This window comes from Nematolebias whitei, chromosome 7, assembly GCF_014905685.2.
Source record: "Nematolebias whitei isolate Nwh7 chromosome 7, NemWhi1, whole genome shotgun sequence".
In the NCBI taxonomy this organism is placed as follows: domain Eukaryota; kingdom Metazoa; phylum Chordata; class Actinopteri; order Cyprinodontiformes; family Rivulidae; genus Nematolebias; species Nematolebias whitei.
The window spans coordinates 33,748,179-33,765,233 of record NC_056504.1 but is presented as its reverse complement, the minus strand read 5'-3'; the positions used below and the strand labels follow the sequence as shown (position 1 = coordinate 33,765,233).

General features: G+C 37.0%; 2 protein-coding genes across 5 annotated transcripts; both read left to right on the top strand.

The window, feature by feature from the left end:
• Positions 1-625: 625 nt before the first annotated feature.
• Positions 626-3,669, top strand: prr13 (proline rich 13). The gene is made up of 4 exons (XM_037678790.1): positions 626-669; positions 1,813-1,871; positions 1,977-2,482; positions 3,256-3,669. Exons 2-4 carry the CDS (start codon positions 1,856-1,858, stop codon positions 3,301-3,303), a joined length of 570 nt encoding a protein of 189 aa, XP_037534718.1. The 5' UTR covers positions 626-669; positions 1,813-1,855; the 3' UTR covers positions 3,304-3,669.
• Positions 3,670-4,218: 549 nt separating this feature from the next.
• LOC119411841 (poly(rC)-binding protein 2) lies at positions 4,219-15,716 on the top strand. Of its 4 annotated transcripts, none has more exons than XM_037678788.1 (13): positions 4,219-4,398; positions 5,749-5,872; positions 7,199-7,222; positions 7,314-7,346; positions 7,485-7,601; positions 7,677-7,808; positions 7,923-8,051; positions 8,281-8,355; positions 9,056-9,097; positions 10,062-10,161; positions 10,943-10,995; positions 11,647-11,816; positions 14,807-15,716. In XM_037678788.1, the coding sequence occupies exons 2-13, from the start codon at positions 5,804-5,806 to the stop codon at positions 14,841-14,843; spliced, it is 981 nt and encodes a 326-aa protein (XP_037534716.1). In that variant the 5' UTR covers positions 4,219-4,398; positions 5,749-5,803; the 3' UTR covers positions 14,844-15,716. The 4 variants fall into 4 exon arrangements, with proteins under 4 accessions (XP_037534716.1, XP_037534717.1, XP_037534715.1 ...); XM_037678789.1 differs by lacking the exon at positions 14,807-15,716 and adding an exon at positions 12,330-12,786 and having other exon boundaries at positions 4,335-4,398; XM_037678787.1 differs by lacking the exon at positions 9,056-9,097 and having other exon boundaries at positions 4,335-4,398; positions 10,089-10,161.
• Positions 15,717-17,055: the final 1,339 nt, after the last annotated feature.

The window sequence follows — 17,055 nt, the reverse complement described above, 5'->3', positions numbered from 1 at the left end:
GATAGATAGATAGATAGATAGATAGATAGATAGATAGATAGATAGATGATATTTTAAAGCATTAAAATATTTCATGTTCATCCAAATCAAAATCCACTGTCAGTTGTAATGATTGTATACAGATATTTTTAAATTGATCTACTACCTGGATGACTAACTTAATCTTTATAGCCATTTGTTATATTTTTCTGCTTATTCAAACAATGAATAATACACAACCAGCATTTTCTTAACCTTACTTTTATAACATTTTTATGAATGCCTGTTCACTCTTTTATATCTCTCCCCCCATTATAAAGCATGTGCAGCCATGTGAAACATGTTTAGATGGTGACAGTGTTGGAGCTATTGATGTAATGTTTTTTTGCGTCATAAAACTGGACATGGGTATTTTTCCATTCAGGTGTATGTTTATTTGCATCGTAAGCTCGTGACTCCTCATGACAGAATTCGGGAGTGAGTAACATCCTGAATGGTTTTAGTTCTACAGCACAATAGAAAGTGGTAGGTCAACTTTTCATTCTTAGTCTGTTGATTTATTTTTCCCATTACGTTAAAAACGTGTTACGTCATGTAAAAAGGCGGGGCTTAGTGGGGCAGCTACCAAAAGGCTCAACGCGGAAGTCAAACGAGAAGGCCTGACAAACTCCACAACATCAAGGCTAACAGGTAAACGCGTAACTTAGCTCGTATGTATTAGAAAATATTTATCAAAATAATAAAAAATATGTATTGCAGCGATCAGGTAATTCAAATCTATACTTTGTGGTTTAAAACAAACTTGAGTTTAATAGAAGTTTTTTTTTTTATGCTGCTCAAATTGCTGTTTTCCAGGAATTTAGACACAATTTGACGTGCACATTCTAGTTTTTGTAACATAATTCGAAATAGTAAGTTGTCTAGGTGCTTTTTATGTTGTTCTAAGGCAATTTTAATGTATATCCTGGACAGCAAAAAGAAGCCTCAAACTATTTTAAAACATCAATTCTACATGAAGAAACATTTTTCTTTAAATTATTATATTTACTTTAAAAGCACTTTGAGTTTAAGGCTTTAATTAGAAGTGCTTTTGAATGATCATGGACTGACTGCTACTTCTAAAATCGTGTCGTTCTTTTAATATTAATAGAGTGGACAAAACATAAAGCGCATGATTGTATGAGGCTGATGTGAGGCTACTCTTAGCTGTTTGTTGTTTCTTGGTGACTAAAAGAAACCTGATCTGCTTGATTCCAGCTTAGGTCAGGAAAACGTTCTCCACAATTACCTAATTCTGTCAGCTAGTCTAGTCAGTGGTCAGGGGATTTGCACAAAGAATCTCTGCAATAATTTATGTAGCATTATATTATTGTGAAACTCACCTGTTAATAACCCTGACAACAATTTCCTGCGGGATCAATAAAGTTCTTATCTTATCTTACAATGGGTACATTGTACAATGGGCCAGGATAACCAGGAAATCCAGAATTGCTTTTCTATCTTGAGCTAGTGAAATGTCCCTGTATCTCTCTGCACATGTTCTCAACAACTGGAAAGCGGTTTTAATAAACAGGAATTACAGATTACCATCTAAGCCCGAGTTAAGTACTTTATTGAGTTGACAGATTTTAAAGTGCCGGACAACTTTTTTCTGTTTGTTTCCGATTAAATGAGGGCTGTAGTTTGTATTTTATTTTATGTTTTCTTTGAACTAAAAAGTGTGAGATGAGTCAAAATGCAGTTCTACTGTTGAGTTGTTTATAAACAACATACAATCTTTTAATTGTATTTTATCAAATTACTAAACTACATATTTTCTTTCCGTTTCCACAGGACTGTGAGAAATCTGAACATTTTTTAATAAATTAATATAACCATGTGGCCCAATCAAGGTGGGATATCATTTAAAGCAAACATTTTTAGACAAATTCTACACAAGGTATATACTGAAGCATAAGTATTTTGTATTTATTTGTTTGTTTATTTTTTTGTATCAGGTCCTCATCCTCCAATGGACCATCCAAACCCTGCCTTCCCTCCTAGTTACAACACTATATTTCCCTCAGTTCCTCCACCAGGAGTCTACCCCCAGGCTCCAAACCCTGGGTACCCTGCAGGCCAGTTTCCAGCCCCCATGAACCCAGCCATTGGGCCAAACGTACAGCCAGGGGTGATGCCTTATGGAGTTCCTGGACCTCAGGCTTATCCTGTGGCTCCGGGTGGATATCCAGTGGTTCATCCAGGTCCATACCCACACTCTCCCAAAGGGGATCACCACATGGATCACCACAAAGGTCACCACAAAGATCATCACAAAGGTCATAACAAAGGTCATCATAAAGGGCTACATCCCGTGGCTGGTGGTTTAGCTGGTGGTTTAGCTGGTGGTTTAGCTGGTGTTGGACTGGGGCTGGCTGGGCAACAAGCGCATAAGAAAATAAAGAAGATGAAGAAGAAGAAGGGACACAAGTCTCACAAGCACGGACACTTCAAACATGGCAAGGTGAGATTGATCTTAAATTATTAATAAGACCGTGTAAAAGTGGATTAAAAGGATCTTCCTGCTGCTGAAATATTGACAGAAAAACCTAACCCTTCACAGCCTCTCTACTTCCTATCAGTGATATCCACACTGCACTAAACCATACTAATTCAGTTATAAATCAACAAATACAAGAAGCTGCACACCTATATAGAGACACAAGCATATGAATTGTGTGTGATTTACATTGTAACTTAAAAAAACAGATTTGTGTATACCGGTATATGGTTGCTGATTTTGCCAAGGGTTATTATAATGAATAAAAATGAATATTTAGATTATACTCTTAAAAATTTCAGTTGGTTGGTAAAAGTACAATCTCCTGTTGTAAATGTTTCTAAGAGCAAAATTAAGTTTATTAAAAAAAAGTGACTTTTTGTCTCAAGAACTATTATAACATCTGATCAAGTCCAAAAATACACTCATCTTGATGTCTTAAGAAACCGTTTGGAGAGGTTAAACTTGGCACAATTTTCTTGTAAAAGTTCCAACTGGGTGTTTATTTGGGCTGCAATATTTAGGCACAAATGTTATGAACGCCAGGGCCCAGAGTATTCTCATAAACCCATTATCCTTTTCACCTGTAAGAATTTTTGGCGTTATAGCTGGTCTAATACAACATCCGTTGTAATGCTAGATTAATTTTTACCTTTGTTTGGCCTTTGGAAGCTGTTAGTTGTGACTTTATGTGACCTCATCTGTTTAAAAATTGTAACCACCTTTCTTCTTTACAGTCCTCCAGCAGCAGCAGCAGCAGCAGCAGCAGCAGTGATTCAGACTGAGGCCTTCAACTCAACGATCAGCTTGCACCAAATGCTACTTTCAAAAAGTGCAATGCTCTAATTAACTAATCACTCATAAATGGCTCTTATCAAGCAGATTTACATTAACGTTTATAATTTATTTATAGATAACACACAAAAACAGAATTTCAATCTCTTTATTTTTTGGGGGGTGGGTGTTATATTGTTTGAATTAAATGCTCTACAGTTGGGGTTTTGGTAATTTTTGCAGATATCTTTTTTTTTAAAACATGCACATACTTGTGTACAAATATACACTATTGTTTTTATTTTAGAAATATTTATTTGTAACAATAATATAAAGCACTGATTTTGTTTTCTGAGTAGATTTGTCTAACGAGTGGAAGACAGTAGGATACACTTATTTTCTAAATGCCTAATGTTATGCTGATCACTAATGAACTGTAAAAACAAAAATATTCTGCACTGCTTTGGAGCTATTTGTAATGCAAACACACAAACTGGTGAAATGTATAAAGTTGGATGTTTGATTATTGGTCTTAATAAACTGATCTTTTAAAAAGTCTATCATAATTTGTTTTCCATTGTTAACAAATAAATGTTTAGTATTATTTGTAAGTTGTAGTAAGCATCATGCCCACTAGTGGCTCTTTAACATATTTTGTTTCAATTTATGTAACAATACTTCTGAAAATCAAACATATTGGCAACAAATAATTTATAGAGTCTTGATAATTTCCAACACACTTTTTTTTTTTTACTGGTGTTTAAAATTGATATTAATTTTATGTACTATTGTTTTTTTAAATGCATATTTTCTGCCATGTTGTAACTTGACCTCTCAGATGACAAGACGTGCTGGTTAGAACCATATCTATGGTTAGAACAGCCTCAGGGTGGGGTGGTTGCTATGGGTGACGAGTGACGGGTGAAAGGTCAAAGGTTAAAATTTTGTTGTCTTTGTGTAAAGGAGTGGAGCTCGATCTCGCGTCACTCTTCCCTCTTCCCCGAGTCCTTTTTAAACTCTCCCCCGGGTTTCTACCCTCCCAAACCTCCCCTTCTACCCTTACAACCCCAACCCTCCCCCCGGGCATTTAGCAGCGCACGAATAAGGTGAGTTTAAATTCGATATCTAGTTTTTTTAAACACTTGTTTTGGTCAGAAGTAGCGGAAAGAAATCGCGCCGTGTAGCTGCAGCAGCTAACAGGCCGCGTGATGATGAACACGCAGTCTCCGTTCAGAGTGATGTGGTTAGCTTAGCTTGACTAGCCACGGCGCAGACACTTTTTATGTCGCCTTTTGAAAAACAGTTACTCGTATTTATATATTTTTAGTCATAAGAGTTCATCTGAATACATCTTCAATGATCTAAACGGTATTATAAGCATGTTGACAAATTAAGCTAACTAGCTAGCGTTGCTAACACGCATGCTCCATTCATTTACCATCGGAAATGCTAAAGGGCTAACGGACTTTCTACTATCTTTAGTAATTAGTTTACCTTTATCTTACTCCACACGTACAAAGAAAGCTGATAAACATTTCCCTTGGTGTGACGTATGTTTTGGTCGTGTCGGTGTTACTAAAATTATAGTTTTACGAGCAGCAAGAAAATAGTCGTATACACGCCGATGAACTTGTTTTACAAGCTAACGATGAGTGGCACACGACCATGTTTTTTTAGCTGCTTGAGTGAAGAAGTCGACGCTAAATAATTTCGTTGTAGACAGGTGAGTATAAATCAATCACCATAAAATATTATCTCCTCATTTCACGAGATTGTTGACCGTAATACGCGTAACGCTGCATTGTCACTGATGTTCTTAGTGCCCTAAATTTTTGTGAAGTACAGTGCTTGTTTATCTTTCTACATCTGTCCTTCAGCTTTGGATTTAAACTCAAATGGTGTGTAAAGCTCTGTGTTCAATTTAACAAGGTGATAAAATTACTCAGAGGACTGGATAAGTGAGAACCAAAATCCCACATACTTTGTGAATTGTTTACATTAAGCCTCTGACTGTTTACTAATGCTCTGTTTGTATGCTGTGAGATGAGATCACACTGGATAAAAGGTTCTCTGAGATCATATTGTCCTAATAATAATGTCAACATGTTTCTACATACTTTAGCAGTAGATACTTGGTATCGACTTTTTAAAGTTGATTTTAATGGACTGCTAATATACATAAGGTTTCTATTCAAGGAATCTAGCTCACAGAACGCCTCGGCTTTATAACTCGAACCCCTCACTCCTTGTTCTTTAAATTGAGAAAGCTCATCGGATGAGAAGCAAAACGTCTTCAGCTACAGAATACAAGTCCAGTTGTTTTTGTCCTTAACATTTTTTTTTACCATGTTCTGGATGACTGATGATCTTCACCAGCATATTCAAAGAATTATAACACTGTTGCAGTCTTTCCATCCTCCCCTTGTGTATAATGTTTCATTTATTTTTTTATTTAGGTCCGTTTCAGAGACCAAAGACCTGAGTTTTCTATTGACGGCTATTGTAGCAGTTATGGATTCCGGCGTGATTGAAGGCGGGCTCAATGTCACCCTCACCATTAGGCTGCTCATGCATGGCAAGGTGAGGTCTCCCATCATCTGCTTGTTGGGCATTCTAATAGCAGATGACATTTTATTTATGGAAATGAAGTCTCCCCTCTGAGATCTATGAAGAGCAGGGATTTATTGGGATAAGGGTATTTACTAGATGAATCAATTATTAAAAGTAAAGTAGAATATTGAGTTAATTATTACAAAGTGGACTCTTCTGAACATAAGACTTTTTTATTCTCTAAATGTAATTTCACGTTATGTTTGTTGTATTTTTGTAATGTGCTAAAAAAAGAGCATTTTACTGGTAAATTACTGTTAATGCCTTATACACCTTCAAAGGTACACATAATTAGTTGATCGTTACACATAATTAGTTGATCGTTACACATAGCAATTCTGGAAATTCTGCATTGAAACTGAAAAAAGATCAAATATTTTCAAATGTCTTTTGTTTGCCTATCACAAGCATGCATCAACAAATCAGATAACAAAAAATCCTGAGTTAGTTGGTAAATAAATTTATTACCAAAGCCATCTGGAAGAGCATCAACATATCTGTGTAATTCTTGGCTCTTTTAGTGAAGAAATACTCTCTAATTCTGACATTGCTGGTTCTTTAAGAACCCCGTCATGGTCGGAGAGTGATGCACTTTTATCTTTTGATATCTTAGATTAAAGTGCATAATCTGATGCTTCATAAGATGGACTCACCAATGCTTGTGATGTTGTGACAAGAGAATAATCACAGAAATATGAAAGATAAAAGTCTACATTTTATATAAAAAAATTTAAATTCATTGCCACAGGCACCGCAAGCCATTTTGTCTCAGACCCATCTGGGACTGGTGACAGCAGCATAGCTACACTTGTGAGTCCCACAGTTGGCTGTTATAGTGATTTTTGAAGCTGTGAGGCCAAAAAGCAACAGCTTATATCTGACTCGCATACTAGATTATATATAATGCACACATGCCAAACTATGACATTAAAAAATTAAAATCATCATCCTTAAAATGCAGTGCTAAGTTGTAGCTTGCTAAAGATACAATTTCCTAAAGGACACATTTTTCTGATGTCATTCTTGAACTGCAGTTTTTCCACAGAGGGTTAAACAATTCCTATTTTAATTTTTTTTTTTTTTTTTAAGAATCTTGTCGTAAGTCATTCATTGAAACGACCCAGATTATTTAAAATGTACCTCAAATACAAATGCTGAAATAACATGAAGGCCAGCTGGTGGTATTAACTGCTGGTGAGAACTTGCAGATTTAATAGCGGTGCAAAAATTGCTATTGCTTGAAGAATTAGGCCATTGTTCTCTTTAAAATTTAATGAACTTTTCTTTTTATTGCAGGAAGTGGGAAGCATTATTGGAAAGGTAAGCTTCTTTCTGTTAACTCTTTTTAGTCTTATTTGATTTGTTTTCAAGTCCAAATACATTTGTTTTAATTATAACCTCCTTATAACAGAAAGGTGAATCTGTGAAGAAGATGAGAGAAGAGGTGAGTTCTTTTATACTTGGATGATACTACAGTACAGCATGTCATGGTATACTTTCTATAAGGTTTGTAGATTCGCACAGTACACCTTTTTGTTAAAAGCTCTAATTTGAATGTATCATTGTTTTCATTTGTCAATAGAGTGGTGCTCGCATCAACATCTCTGAGGGCAACTGTCCTGAGAGGATTATTACATTGGCAGGTCCAACCACTGCCATCTTTAAAGCATTTTCCATGATCATTGAAAAGTTGGAAGAGGTAGGTGTTGTGGTTGCAGGTCAACAGTGGACAACCCAATCATACGTTAGGTTAACTGACCTCTTATTGTCGCAGGATATAAGCAGCTCAATGACAAACGGCACAGCTACCAGCAAGCCCCCAGTGACCCTACGCATTGTGGTGCCTGCCAGCCAGTGTGGCTCCCTCATTGGGAAAGGTGGCTGCAAGATTAAAGAAATTCGGGAGGTATGCAGAACTCTTAAAACCACTTTCTTTGACTAAATGTCATCTTTATTTTTATTTTGTTTTATATTGATGATACATAATGAGTTTGGATTTCTCAAATCTTTTGTGTTCCAGTCGACCGGTGCTCAGGTACAAGTGGCAGGAGACATGCTCCCCAATTCCACAGAGCGTGCCATCACCATTGCTGGCACTCCTCAGTCAATAATTGAGTGCGTAAAGCAGATCTGTGTGGTCATGCTTGAGGTAATTTGACACCGATAACAGTGAAGCATGTTAAGTTGAAGATGTGTGAGAGACTCGTCCCTGTGAATTAGAAGTAAATTTGAATTATTTTATTGATTTATTTTATACAGTGTGTTGTTGTAAAATATTTTACTGTCTGTACCTTTCATCAATAATAATGTGAACATTAATGGAGATATACAAACAATAGAATTAAATATTGATACTTTTTTTTTTTTTTTTTTTACAGTCTCCCCCTAAGGGGGTCACTATCCCTTACAGACCCAAGCCTTCAGGATCACCCGTCATCTTTGCAGGTGGACAGGTATTTATGATGCATCAGATGAAAACAGGGACACATTTATTTCCTCCCATGTCTTTTACTGTAGCTTTCTGTCATTGTGAAGCTCATATTTGATGTTCTTTTTATTTTTTTCTTTAAAAATGCTTAACAGAAATTACTATAATGGCACATGACTGGACAATAGCTCATAGGGACATGAAGCCATAGGAGTACCTGCATATATTTATTTCAAGTTAATACTTTCACCATGTACTCGCAGCTTTAAGTTTACTCATAAGAGATGTTCCCTGTTAGATTTAGTTGTTGTTATAGCGTCTCTTTTGTGTCCAGTTTTTGTTTCAAGCCTCAGATTTTGTTTGCGGGGTGGTTTGCTTCCCTTTAACGTTTATCCAAACCCAAATCTTTTTTTTGTGTGTGCTTATTCTCCTAACATGACATGGTCCTTTACTTTACTAAATGCTTTATTTTAAACTTGAAAGAAAAGCTCCTCCTTGGATTATCTTCAGTTTTACTCTTATCTCTCTAAAGACTTCTCTTTTTCCAGAAATGTGGAGACTTTGGACAAGACATTTTACCTATAAGTCTTTAACTTGGTTCATTTAAATTTAGCTTTAATTGCAGCATTAAAATAAATATTTAAATAGTTGCGTAGCTGGAGAAATAAGTTGCCCGACATTATCAGATGTGGGGCCTGTGAAAGCTTTGTTTTCATATGTTTCAGGCTTATGCTGTACAAGGACAGCACGCGATTCCACAACCAGATGTAAGTGCAGTGAATATTTTTACTCGCCCTTCCCCATCACCACTCCCACCCATAATTACAGCTGTTCTCTCCCCAGATGTGCCCCCTTCCCCTTCCCTACCTGCCCACACAGTGTTTGGTAGTCTAGAGCTGTTGATTCACAGGCCTTTTTTTAATTCATCCCTTCATTTTATCTACAATTATCAGTCCTTTTTATATCAGCTGTTTAGAGCAGCGTTTTCTAAATTTTGTGTTTTTGCGCAGTAACTCGTGCTCATTTCTGAATTTAAGTGACATTTGTCATTTGTTTGTCCAGATTCTCCACTGCTCCATGAATAATAATCTGTTCCTGCTGCTCACTCTTTGCTTCTCTTCTGATTTTGTGCAGCCTTGTTTCACGTCTCATTCATTGGTCTGTCCTAGAAAACACATTGTTCTCTCTATATTGTGTTTTGGCTACCTGTTGCCTGAAGGATCTTTTCTGTTTGTTTGTTTGTTTGTTTTTTTTTAAGATGTTGAGGAACAGTAAATGAAAAAAATTGTATTATGTTTTTACATGTCAGACTTTTGGCATCAGTGCATGAAAATTGAAACAACTTGAGTAATTAGGTCAAATAAGTCTAGTTTACAAATGACAACAATAGCTTTTTATTTCTTCTAAAGATGTGCTGTATACTCTGAGCTCCTTACTTTGTGTATTGTCACTTTGTTGTGATCATAAAGACTTAAGAAGAGCTTTATCAAAAAGTACAGCCTGCACTAGACAGGAATAAATATGTTGTGCTCCTTAGACAAAAACAGTTGTTCTTGTAAGTTTCAGGACAAGTATTAAGTCTGAACGCTACAAGTTATTTTTCTTTTTTTTGTGCATTCTTGTGTAACTGTCTTTACTGATTGTGATTTATATTTGTTCTATTTTTTCTTCTCTTCCTGTGTTTTCCATTTCCTCCATTTCTCTCCCCGCCTCCTCCTCTCACTCTCACAGTCTTCCTCTGCTGCTATTTCTCCACAGCTCACCAAGCTTCACCAGCTGGCTATGCAGCAGAGCCCTTTCCCGATTGCACCAGGCAACCAGGGATTCACTGGTATGCAGCACAGCAAGGGCCTGTGGGCTTTCATAGCAACATTTCAATCCATGAACCTCAAATATTTTACATTCTGACTACATGCATAGAATCATTTGTGCGCTATCTCAAGTTCTGAATCCATTTTGACGGCTGTGGATGGAGATAGTGGCAACCTTACAATGGGCATATGTTTATCTAATGTTCATGCACAAAATGACAGTATGTATGCAAAATTGTTCTGCTTTTCTTTGTTCCTCAACCAACTTGGCAACTCACTGATCCAATTTACACTTGCTGCACTTTGTTCAAAAGTTAAGTTGACCTTGGTAATAAAAAAATAAAAAAAACGGTGATAATATTCTAATTGTGGATGGGATGAGCGGGAAAGTAATCTGGAAACGGTTTTAATTTCACATATTTAGAAGACCAAAACAGAAAATTCACCTAACATGATTTTAATTTTAAGTAACATTTGTTAAAAAACTGATTCTGCTTTGATAGCAAAATTGTTTTCTGGCTTGGGGCCAACCCCCCACCCCCAAAGAGTACTGCTCATTCACTTTATATAATCCACTCACAGGCTGTACTAGAATCCTGTTTGTTTTAGTACATTTTATATATAGCGAGTGTTGTTTAAATGCTTGTTTAAGGTACAGTATTTTCTTCCTTAAAAGAACTTTACTAATTGGCTTTTGTATGTTTGTGAATGTTTCTGTTCAGTGCCCTGAGACCACGTCTGTTGTGATCTGGCACTGTATAAACAAACTGAATTTAATTTAATTATTTATTTTTTTGTCAGGAATTGATGCTTCTGCTCAAACCAGTTCTCATGAGATGACCATTCCAAATGATGTAAGTGTTACAGGATAAAAAAAAGAAAAGAAAATTAAGATAACAGTAATTTCTTATTTTATTTTGTTCCCTTAAAGGATTAGACCAAAATTAAAAAAAAGAGCTAAATGCATCAGTTTCTGCACCATATGAGCTTGTGGAACACCAGGACTTGTGCACAGCCACTGCAAAGTTGTTTTTGTGTTTGTAATAACAGGGAAAAGTGTTTATTCTACCTAAAACCACAGTTACAACGTGTAAGAACACAATAAGCGGTGCTTCAACTTATTCAGTAGTTGCATATTTTTAGCCACCCAAGCTCTTGAGGTAAATATCTTTTTCTAGTAAATATCCTAATCATGGTCATCATAAAGGCACGTGTGCAAATACTGTAAACATAAACGTTCAAAATGTAGAAATGCCATTTTCAGCATGTAGGTGCTTTAATGCCTCATACAGGATTAGAGTTGAGAACTTTTTGCATGAAACTGCATTGGAAATCAGCATAATTAGTTGATTATCAACAGAACTGGTGGCCTAATCCAAACTGATTCTCTAGTGTCAACTGATAGTTTTATTAAAGTGAAAAAAGTTTAATCTTAACTGTGCATTGTATAAATAGTGCATTTGTCAACTGCATTTCTGTCACTTGCCTGCTCTTCTTGGTCGCAGCTTATTGGATGCATCATCGGCCGCCAGGGAGCCAAAATCAATGAGATTAGGCAAATGTCTGGTGCCCAGATCAAGATCGCAAATCCAGTGGACGGCTCAACAGACCGCCAGGTTACGATCACAGGCTTGCCTGCTAGCATCAGTCTGGCAGAGTACCTCATCAATGCCAGGTGAGATAATAATTAAAAGCATAGATGTGGATAAAAATAACAGATTGTGGTATTAAGTCATATCTAAAGTACCATTAAGTCAAAAGAAGATAACTCTTCTTTAAATACTCGTGCTGTTGTGCTGGATCAAGTTTCTCTAAATTTTACAAGCCTGCAGTGATTTGTTAGAGAAAAATAATCTGTGGACCTTGTACCATGCAAATGCAAAATATATTTCCAATTTGATGTTTTATTTTATTAAGCTGTTTGCATTTTTAATTGGCATTATTATTATGTTACTTTTTTTTTTTTTTACAATTTTCTCCTACATTGATCCATCACTACAGATATGAGTACTCATTATTTTTTTTCTAATGAAAGTCTTTTGTTACATCCCTGAGTGATTTATTTCCCCCACACCTGACCCCATCCCGCCTCCTCCCCAAACTCCCCCTCCCCGCCCATTGCTCATCAGCCTGCCCTGTGACCCATCCCGACTGTGTTGTCCCTCTCTCCTTGTCTCTCTTTCTACAGTGTAGAGTCCTCTAAACCTCCTCCCTCCTCCTCCTCCTCCTCCTTGAACCCTGAACAGACCAGCTTGTGCTCTCCCTCCACCTCTACTACTACTACTACCACCACTACTACTACCACCACCACCACCACCTCCTCTGCTGCTACCTCTTCCTTCTCCTCCTCTTCTTCCTCTTCCTCCTGTGTGGTGCCCCCCACAGCCTCCATCCCTCTGTCCTTGTTGGCTCCAGGGCCGCCACCTCCCTCTTCTTCCTCCTCTGCTTCTTCCTCCTCCACTGACTCCCTGCTCCCCAGCTCTCCTGCCTGTGTGTCGAGTCTCCTCAGTCTGAAGCCCCTGCCTCTCCTGGCCCTCCATGTTGTCAGTGGGGCCAGTAACCCCCCACACTCAATTGCCACTGAGCCCAAAGCTGCCCCCGAGCTTGGCTCCAAGTCTAAAAGGCGAAGGCTGTCCCCTTACTAACGAAGGAAACATAAGTCATCTACTACTGAAGTGCTGACAATGCTCTCTGTTGTCTGTACCTGCACTTGCTTTTGTATCCGGCTGCGCCACGCCTCGCATCCTGCCGAAAGCAGCCCCCCCGTTACAAACCCAGAGAGATGATTAATGCCATATGTATAAAATATCTGTAGCGTGATTTTATCTGTCTCTTTAAGATACGACATGTCGAGTGCATTCTATTTTTAAACGACTTTAATCTTAGCATGGACGGGGAATAATTTCACTGAATCACTGAAATGTTTCTCTTTTTGTGAAAGCTCTGCTCAGGTAGCGGCTCTCTCTTAAGATGTCATTAAGTATTTGTGCAGTTAGCTTCTAGTTGTTTTTAGGTGACTGTTACATAATGTAGTGTTTTAGGATTACTTTGCTCATGTAAGAAAGAAAAATAATATTTTAAAGAAAATCTTCCCTCAGGTATGAAAGCCACCGAATCATTCTTCGGATGTTAAAATCCCCACAACCGCCATTTGCTTCGGTTCAGTACAACTTCACCGAGGAACAATTACAAGAATAAACAGACGTATTGTGGATCTGATTGTTACATGTGTTCACCCACTCGAGTAAAGCTAGATGAATAAATTTTATCCCCTTCACGTCTTTGAATATGAAGCTGCAGCAGCTCGTTGGCTTAATAGAAAAACTGAAAACAGGAGCTAATCAAGCAGCCCGGCAGAGATTATTAAAAAAATAAAATTCAATACGTTTTACTTGTTGCCAGGCAACAGGCGGAGACTACAGAAAGTTACTTTTACAAATGAAATTAGATAATTAACTATCATAAATGGAATTGCAATGTAAAGCTAAAAAGTAGAAACTTTAGAAAATTTAAATGTAGAAGTGCTGGTCAGACAGACAAGTCAACGGTAAGTGTCATTACTGGGTTAATCTGAACATTTTCCATTCAATTTGGTTTATTTATATAACGCCAAGGCACAACAGAAGTCATCTCAGGGCACTGAACAGAAACATTCATATATAAAAATAATAAGTTAACAGAAACATTTGTGTTTAAAAATAATAATTTAACATTATTTATCCGAGGAGCAGACTGCTTCCATCGCAGACTCTCATCTTGAGGCAACAGTGGGAAGGAAAAACTCCCTCATGAGGAAGAAACCTTTAGCAGAACTAGGCTCAGGACAAGCGGCCATCTGCTTCAACCGGCTGGGTTTGATAGGAACAGATACACAATGGCAGTTCGAGAATCACATGTTAAGATAGAAATAATATCAAATGAAAACTATTCAATTTTAACAATTCATTTAAAGAAATGAGGTCAATTTGTCCTCCAGTAGTCTAAGCCTATAGCAGCATAACAAGCCAACCCTAATTTTGCATTGATCAAAAAGGAAAGTCTTAAAACTGGACAACGTGTCAGTCTTATGGACAGAATCTGGAAGTTGGTTCCACAAAAGAGGAGCCTGATAACTGAAAGATCTCCCTCCCTTTCTGCTTTCGGAAACTCTAGGAACCGCGAGTAAGCCTGCAGTCTGCGCTCGAAGTGCTCTGTTGGGTTGCATGTCGTTTGAAGTATTTAAGAAAATACTCTGCAGCTTAAAAAAATAAAAACCCATTTATAAAACAGTTGCAGTGAAAACAGACTTGTTTGCTCCTGTTTTCAGTATTTTTTGCAAACCTTTCCTGCCACGCAGCTTCATATTTTGTCTATAAACATGAGCAGCACGGGCCCTCTGATCCAAGTTTTTGTTTGTTTTTTTAACTGACGAGTGTCAATTTGCTGATTTTGATCAGTAGCTGGTTTAGAGAATTAGTCACATGTAGTAGAAGTTCCTCACATGGGACACTTATTTCATTTTATATACGAGCATAGTTTTTCTGGTAAATAAACCCAGATCTCCTTTTAATGAGAATACTACTATTGTAATGTACAGTGAATGATATTGATGTTTATCTTTCTGTCTGATTGCATGCCTTCCTTTCTCTCTTTTCCTGGTGTCTGGGTGTGCGTCTGTTTCCCCAGGCTTTCCTCTGAGGCCACAGGACTGGCAGCCAACTGATAGGACACTGCATCTGCACTAAGTCACATTTTATATCACCGGCTACCATACAGCAGTCTAATGCAACTATTCATCTTCAGAGTTTATATATTGTATATCCTCGTTCTCATTTGAAAATAATGTCAACTGCCACTGATTGAATCTGAGTTCTTTATTTATTTTCTTTTGTTTTGGTTTTAGTCAAAAGAAGCAGGAAATTAGGTTTTAAATTCTCGTTTGAGTCATGTTGCAGATTTTAATGATTTGATGGTAGCCTTTTTTTGTTTTGTTTTGTTTCTCTTGCTCTATTTTTTTTTTTATTTTAATTTTGCCGTGACAGAGAAGTAGAGTTGGAAAACCCAATTGGGGCATATAGATTTAGTTCTGTACAGCTCTTTTTTTTCTTTAAAAAGGAGAAGAAGAAAAATAAAGAATCAAAAATTACGACTAGAGTGTTTTCTTTTGTTTAGATTTTTTTCTTGTTCTTTTATTTTGGCCCATATTTACTTGCTTTAAGAATCAACGGCGTCCTCGCCCTGCGTCCCCTTCCCAACTGAAGTGCTTGTAACTTGGATTATTACACGTATGTCACTGATCAGGAAACGTAGCTGTAGTTTCACCGTCACTGATCAGATCTGGTTCTGACGACAAATGTTCTAACGTTCAGATTAATTTATTCAGATAAATTCAAATGTGTACGACTACGCATGTCACCTCTCTACATGTCATTCCGGTCTCCCCCCCTCCCCCCTTTCTGCTGGTCCTGAGATCATGTGTTGATATTTTGCTAGGATGGGAGATTTTGGGGATTTTTCTGGACTCGGTTTAAGGGATCAGAAGCAGAGGGTTGGCCTCGCTTTTTTGTATAGATTGATATATACTTTAAAAAAAAAAAGAAAAAGTTGAAATATTTGTTTTAAATGGAAGAATGAATATTTTTTTTAACTACCAAAATAACTTCTGGACACTGATTGGTCTAATAAATGTGATAAGGCTGAGGAGTGAAACGATTTATATGTTTGAACTAAACAAAGAAAGGGTTGTGATATACCACTAGATTCCTTCTCTTTGCTTTGCTCAAGTCAGGATTCTCTTTTTTTTTTTTATTTGCAGGACAGAAAAAAAAATCTTTTGTGCACGTTGTTTAAGACTGTAGACCTGGGTGCCACAATATTGTTAAAAAAGAAATAAAGGCGTGAAATGCTTAAACCACACATTTTGTTGCTGTCTTTTCTATATTACAAACATCCACTGAGTTTTTAATAAGTCTGAGTTTATTTTAAATTGCTTCTTAAATATATTTATTGTACAGTTACATTAATGTTGTATAAAAAGCCTTCGTTACAGTCCAGCCTGGTGTCGTTTCAAGAAATCAAACAAAACACAAACCTCCATGACTGAAACACTAGAGGGCAGTAGTTTGGCCTGTTGGCAACATTTCATCCTCATCATGCATTTCTTGGTTCAGATCTTGGAGACATTGTTCATAAAAGCTCTACAAATGTAAACTTAAACTCCTACTTCCTGATTAAAAAATAAAAACACATGTTTCTAGCTTATTGATCGACCTGATGGATTATTGGATAGTAAGCTCAAATGTACAGGAAGGTTTTCATAAAGTACATCAGCACCAGTTTCATCATTCTGTATTAAAGACGTCCCCACAAACAACTGAAAAATGTCTTCCCCAATGTTAGTGCAAACTTGAAAACATCAATGTTGGCGTGTAAATCCTTATTCTAAGACGGGGCTATTCAGCTATATTGCTCAGGGGGCCACAGTTACTGAAGGCTGGACATCAGCAGTTGTTCCCATTAAGTACGGTTGTTTTACAATTTAAAATCTAGTTTTGTTTAAAAATGAACCCATTGGTGGGCCGAACTGGGCTCACTCGCGGGCCTGAGTTGGCCCCCGGACCGCCAGTTGAATAGCCATGTTCTAAGAGCTTAAGTCAAATTCTGTAACTTTATTCTTCATGTTTAAGAATAAATGTGCCAAACTGAGTATTTCTGCTAGAAATAAGTGCATATTAGAGATGCAAAATGGTGTTAAAATGTATTTAAATTAAAAAGATATTTTTATTTACACTGGCACAATGCGAACGTTCCCTCTGTGAGATGGAACATTTCTATTTTTGTTAGTTCATGTCATTGTTACAAAGTTCTCGTTAAATATCTGCTGTCTTTTTATTTTCCTCAATGAGTAAAATTTATTTCTGATCACAAAACATATT